The sequence below is a fragment of the Nerophis ophidion genome, linkage group LG13, assembly GCF_033978795.1.
Source record: "Nerophis ophidion isolate RoL-2023_Sa linkage group LG13, RoL_Noph_v1.0, whole genome shotgun sequence".
Classification (NCBI taxonomy): domain Eukaryota; kingdom Metazoa; phylum Chordata; class Actinopteri; order Syngnathiformes; family Syngnathidae; genus Nerophis; species Nerophis ophidion.
The window spans coordinates 15,813,246-15,818,696 of record NC_084623.1 but is presented as its reverse complement, the minus strand read 5'-3'; the positions used below and the strand labels follow the sequence as shown (position 1 = coordinate 15,818,696).

The 5,451-nt window shown below is 45.9% G+C and overlaps 1 protein-coding gene across 3 annotated transcripts in view; it reads left to right on the top strand.

Moving 5' to 3' along the window:
- The first annotated feature begins 386 nt into the window (after positions 1–386).
- The window catches only part of LOC133564903 (transcription factor 21), a 10,058-nt gene continuing 4,993 nt past the window's right edge, over positions 387–5,451 (top strand). Inside the window, exons 1-2 of one of the 3 annotated variants that reach the window (XM_061919435.1) lie at positions 387–1,083; positions 4,581–4,677. In XM_061919435.1, the coding sequence (XP_061775419.1) occupies positions 468–1,083; positions 4,581–4,677 (713 nt within the window). In that variant the 5' untranslated portion in view covers positions 387–467. The remainder of the gene's footprint in view (positions 1,084–4,580; positions 4,678–5,451) is intronic. The other 2 variants (XM_061919436.1, XM_061919437.1) reach the window with 2 other exon arrangements.

The window sequence follows — 5,451 nt, the reverse complement described above, 5'->3', positions numbered from 1 at the left end:
ATCGCCTAAAATTATATTGAGATATTTATAAAAAGGCCATGCCCTAAATGACAGATTCAATTAATGCAGTGCAATTAATCAATTCGTATGACATAATTAGTAGAGGCAAACATCCATTCAGAAGCCTGCTGTGTCTTATAATGAGCTGCATGAGGCCCCCATGAAGTAAATAGTAAATAAATAGAAAGTAAGTGTTTTTGGTCAATATTAGCGGACTACTTGGAAAGGAGGGGTCCGGGGGTCTATAATTGGACACGTGTTGTTCCTTCTTTTTGTCATCTGGAGATCAACCGATCCTTTTGTAATTGCTTTTTTTTTTTTTTTTTTTTCTCCCCCCCCCCAAGCAAAGAGCGACGAGAGTAAAGAGTTCTTAAGAGGCTCCTTTCAGACTTGAGAATGGAGCAGAAAAACATGGAGGCCCCGCAAGTATTTAACGCCAGGCTCACCCGCACCGCCGCGACACAACCATGGAGGACGTGCTGTTTGACCTGGACCAGGACGTCGCCGCCGCCGACTTCGCCTTTTGGGGTCCCATGGACCAGAACCCACAGTTCCAGACCCAGCTGGACACCTTCCTGCTGGACTGCACGGCGTCCGGCGAGCAGCTGTCGCCCTGGTCCTCCCTGGGCTGCCAGTCGGTGTTCCCGGAGGCCCAGCTCACCTTCACCGACCTGGACGTGCAGTCCCCGGCCGCCGCCGCCGCCGCCGCCGACGCGGCCGCCGAGTCGGACGACTTCTCCGGGGACGACGGCACGCCGCTGGCGGCCAAGCGCCACCACGGCCGGGCGGCGCACCGGCTGCAGGTGTCGCACCAGCCCTACAAGGTGCAGCGCCACGCCGCCAACATCCGGGAGAGGAAGCGGATGTTGAGCATCAATTCCGCCTTCGAGGAGCTTCGCTGCCACGTCCCGACGTTCCCTTACGAGAAGCGCCTGTCCAAGATCGACACCCTCAGGCTGGCCATCGCCTACATCGCCCTCCTCCGGGAGATCCTCCTGTCGGGCTGCGACCCCAAGTCGTACGTGGATGAATGCATGAAGAACGGATACAAGAACCAAACCAACGCCATTTGGAACACCAGCGGTGAGCCCAGCGAAAAGTGTTTATCGGCACAAAAGTGGCCATTAATAACAGAGCAGGGCCGGGCCTAGAGTTTTTGTGGCCCTAAACCAGGCTTTTTGATTGACTCACACTTTTATTAGTAGATTGCACAGTTCAGTACAGATTCCGTACAATTAACCACTAAATCTGGGGTGTCAAACTCAAATACAGAGTGGGCCGAAATTTAAAACCGAACAAAGCCGTGGGCCGAGGTTGAACAAATTAACCTTTTAATAGGGACACAAACAAGTTTTGCATTGAATATTGAACATCCATCCATCCATTCATTTTCTACCGCTTATTCCCTTTCGGGGTCACGGGGGGGCGCTGGCGACTATCTCAGCTACAATCGGGCGGAAGGCAGGGTACACCCTGGACAAGTCGCCACCTCATCGCAGGGCCAACATAGATAGACAGACAACATTCACACTCACATTCACACCCTAGGGCCAATTTAGTGTTGCCAATCAACCTATCCCCAGGTGCATGTCTTTGGAAGTGGGAGGAAGCCGGAGTACCCGGAGGGAACCCACGCATTCACGGGGAGAACATGCAAACTCCACACAGAAAGATCCCGAGCCTGGATTTGAACCCAGGACTGCAGGAACTTCGTATTATGAGGCAGACGCACTAACCCCTCTGCCACCGTGAAGCCCGAATATTGAACAAGCAAGGCTTATATAACTTTATAGTGACATGCAAAATAGAGTTTCAAATAATAATTAAAAAATATCAATGGCATTTCAAATAAAATTTAAATAATAATTGAATGCCTCTTTTCGGCGGCGGGTTTGATGCGGACGGGGTTTGGTGATAGCGAGGGGTGTATTTTGTAGCGTCCCGGAAGAGTTAGTGCTGCAGGGGTTTCTGGTTATTTGTTTTGTCGTGTTTATGTTGTGTTACGGTGCGGATGTTCTCCCGAAATGTGTTTGTCATTCTTGTTTGGTGTAGGTTCACAGTGTGGCGCATATTTGTAACAGTGTTAAAGTTGTTTATACGGCCACCCTCAGTGTGACCTGTATGGCTGTTGACCAAATATGCATAGCATTCAATTGTGTGTGTGTATAAGCCGCATATATTATGTGACTGAGCCGGCACTCTGTTTGTATGGAGGAAAAAGCGGATGTGGCGACAGGTTGTAGAGAACGCCAAAGGCAGTGACTTTAAGGCCCACCCCCAATATTGTTGCTCAGGAGGGGCACTGAACTTCGGGAGTCTCCCGGGAAAATCGGGAGGGTTGGCAAGTAAGAGTATTAGCGGTGAATGCGGTGTTACAGCAGCGGGACAGATCTAATGTTAATTTGATATTGCCTCAAGGGCCAAGTGAAATTACACGGCGGGCCAAATTTGGCCCGCGGGCCAGAGTTTGACACCCATGCACTAAATGGTAACACCCGAATAAGTTTTTCAACTTGTTTAAGTCAAGGTCCACATAAGTCAATTCATGGTACAAATATATACTTTCAGCATAATACAGTCCTCACACAAGTTAAACATCAGAGTATATACATTGAATTATTAGCATTATTTACAATCCGGGGGGTAGGATGAGAAGCTTTGGTTGATATCAGTACTTCATCCATCCATCCATCCATTTCCTACCGCTTATTCCCTTTTTTTGGGGTCGCGAGGGGCGCTGGCGCCTATCTCAGCTACAATCGGGCGGAAGGCGGGGTACACCCTGGACAAGTCGCCACCTCATCGCATATCAGGGGTATGGCTCGGTTGGTGGAGTGGCCGTGCCAGCAACTTGGGGGTTGCAGGCTCGATTCCCGCTTCCGCCATCCTAGTCACTGCCGTTGTGTCCTTGGGCAAGACACTTTGCCCACCTGCTCCTAGTGCCACCCACACTGGTTTAAATGTAACTTAGATATTGGGTTTCACTATGTAAAGCGCTTTGAGTCACTAGAGAAAGGCGCTATATAAATATAATTCACTTCACTTCACATCAGTACTTCAGTCATCAACAATTGCATCAACAGAGAAAAGGACATTGAAACAGTGTAGGTCTGACTTAGTAGGATATGTACAGCGAGCAGAGAACATAGTGAGTTCCCATAGCATAAGAACAAGTATATACATTAGACAACGATTTGATTATTGTAGCTGAGATAGGCGCCCACGACCCCAAAAGGGAATAAGCGGTAGAAATGGATGGATGGATGGATATTTACATTAGGTTATTTACAATCCGGGGAAATGGGATGTGAATGGAGGAGGGTGTTAGTAAAGGGTTGAAGTTTCCTGGAGGTGTTGTTTTAGAGCGGTTTTGAAGGAGGATAGAGATGCACTTACTTTTACACCTGTTGGGAGTGCATTCCACATTGATGTGGCATAGAAAGAGAATGAGTGAAGACCCTTGTTTGATCGGATTCTGGGTTTAAAGGCCTACTGAAATGAGATTTTATTATTTAAACGGGGATAGCAGGTCCAGTCTATTTGTCATACTTGATAATTTCGCGATATTGCCATATTTTTGCTGAAAGGATTCAGTAGAGAACATCTAAGATAAAGTTTGCAACTTTTGGTCGCTAATAAAAACGGCTTGCCTGTACAGGAAGTAGCAGATGATGTGCTCGTGATGTCATGGATTGTAGGGCTCCTCACATCCTCACATTGTTTATAATCATACCCACCAGCAGCAAGAGCGATTCGGACAGAGAAAGCGACGGTTTCCCCATTAATTTGAGCGAGGATGAAAGATTCGTGGATGAGTAAAGTAAGAGTGAAGCACTAGAAAAAAAAAGGGGAGTGCAGTGAGAGCGATTCAGATTTACTAGGATAATTCTGGAAAATCCCTTATCTGATTATTGTGTTACCAATGTTTTAGTGAGATTATAAAGTCATACCTGAAAGTCGGAGGGGTGTGGTGACCATCAGTGTCTCTGATGGAAGCCATGGATGAGCCAAGAAAGTCGCAGCTGCCTTTTTGACAGCTGCTGCAGGAGGATGCAATCTCCGCTAATGTTTTTGTTAAAAGCCGGCTAATTAACACAATTTTCTCACTGAAACCTGCCGGTTGATAAGTGGTCGGGAAACAAGTTTGCTTGACCGCTTTGTTCCATATTAAAGGCCTACTGAAATGAGATTTTCTTATTTAAACGGGGATATCAGGTCCATTCTATGTGTCATACTTGATCATTTCGCGATATTGCCATATTTTTGCTGAAAGGATTTAGTAGAGAACATCCACGATAAAGTTTTTGGTGCTAAGAGAAAAGCCCTGCCTCTACTGGAAGTCGCAGACGATGACGTCACAAGTGTGGGGGCGGCTTACACATTCACATTGATTTTAATTTCCCCATTAATTTGAGCAAGGATGAAAGATTCGTGTTTGAGGATATTGATAGCGACGGACTAGAAAAAAAACCCCCCCAAAAAACGCGATTGCATTTGGACGGGTTCTGATGTTTTAAATATATTTACTAGGATAATTCTGGGAAATCCCTTATCTTTTTATTGTGTTGCTTGTGTTTTAGTGAGTTTAATATTACCTGATAGTCGGAGGGGTGTCTCCACGGGTGTCTCAGGGGAGTCGACGGCAACTATGGACACCACAAGCTCAGCTTTTCTCTGGTAAGAAGCGACTTTTTAACCACAATTTTCTCACCGAAACCTGCTGGTTGACATTCCGTCGTGATTCATGTTGGCTTGACCGTGCTCTGATCCATAGTAAAGTTTCACCTCCAGGAATTTTAAACAAGGAATCACCATGTGTTTGTGTGGCCAAAGGCTAAAGCTTCCCAACTCCATTTTTCTACTTTGACTTCTCTAATATTAATTGAACAAATGCAAAAGATTCAGCAACACAGATCTCCAAAATACTGTGTAAGTATGCCGTTAAAGCAGACGACTTTTAGCTGTGTGTGCGCAGCACTCATATTTCCTAAAAACCTGTGAAGTGTTGCGTACACGTCATCATTACTCAACGTTTTCAAGACGAAACTCCCGGGAAATTTAAAATAGCAATTTAGTAAACTAAAAAGGCCGTATTGGCATGTGTTGCAATGTTAATATTTCATCATTGATATATAAACTATCAGACTACTTGGTGGATAGTAGTGGGTTTCAGTAGGCCTTTAACCTGGGTTCGATCGAACACAAGGGATTCGGTGAGTCGGCCTCAGGGGTTCGGCGGAGGTCAAGACACACCCGACTCATCGCGTGAATAAAAACTTCTCCCTATCGGCGTATTATGGATACGGTAACAGCAGAAGTCAAACTGATTTGCAGGTGTGTAATTTGTTGTGAGTTCATGCACTGTGTTGCTTTTGTTCTTTGAACAATGTTCATGCACGGTTCATTTTGTGCACCACTTAAAAATCATTACTTTTTCTTGAATTTGAAAAA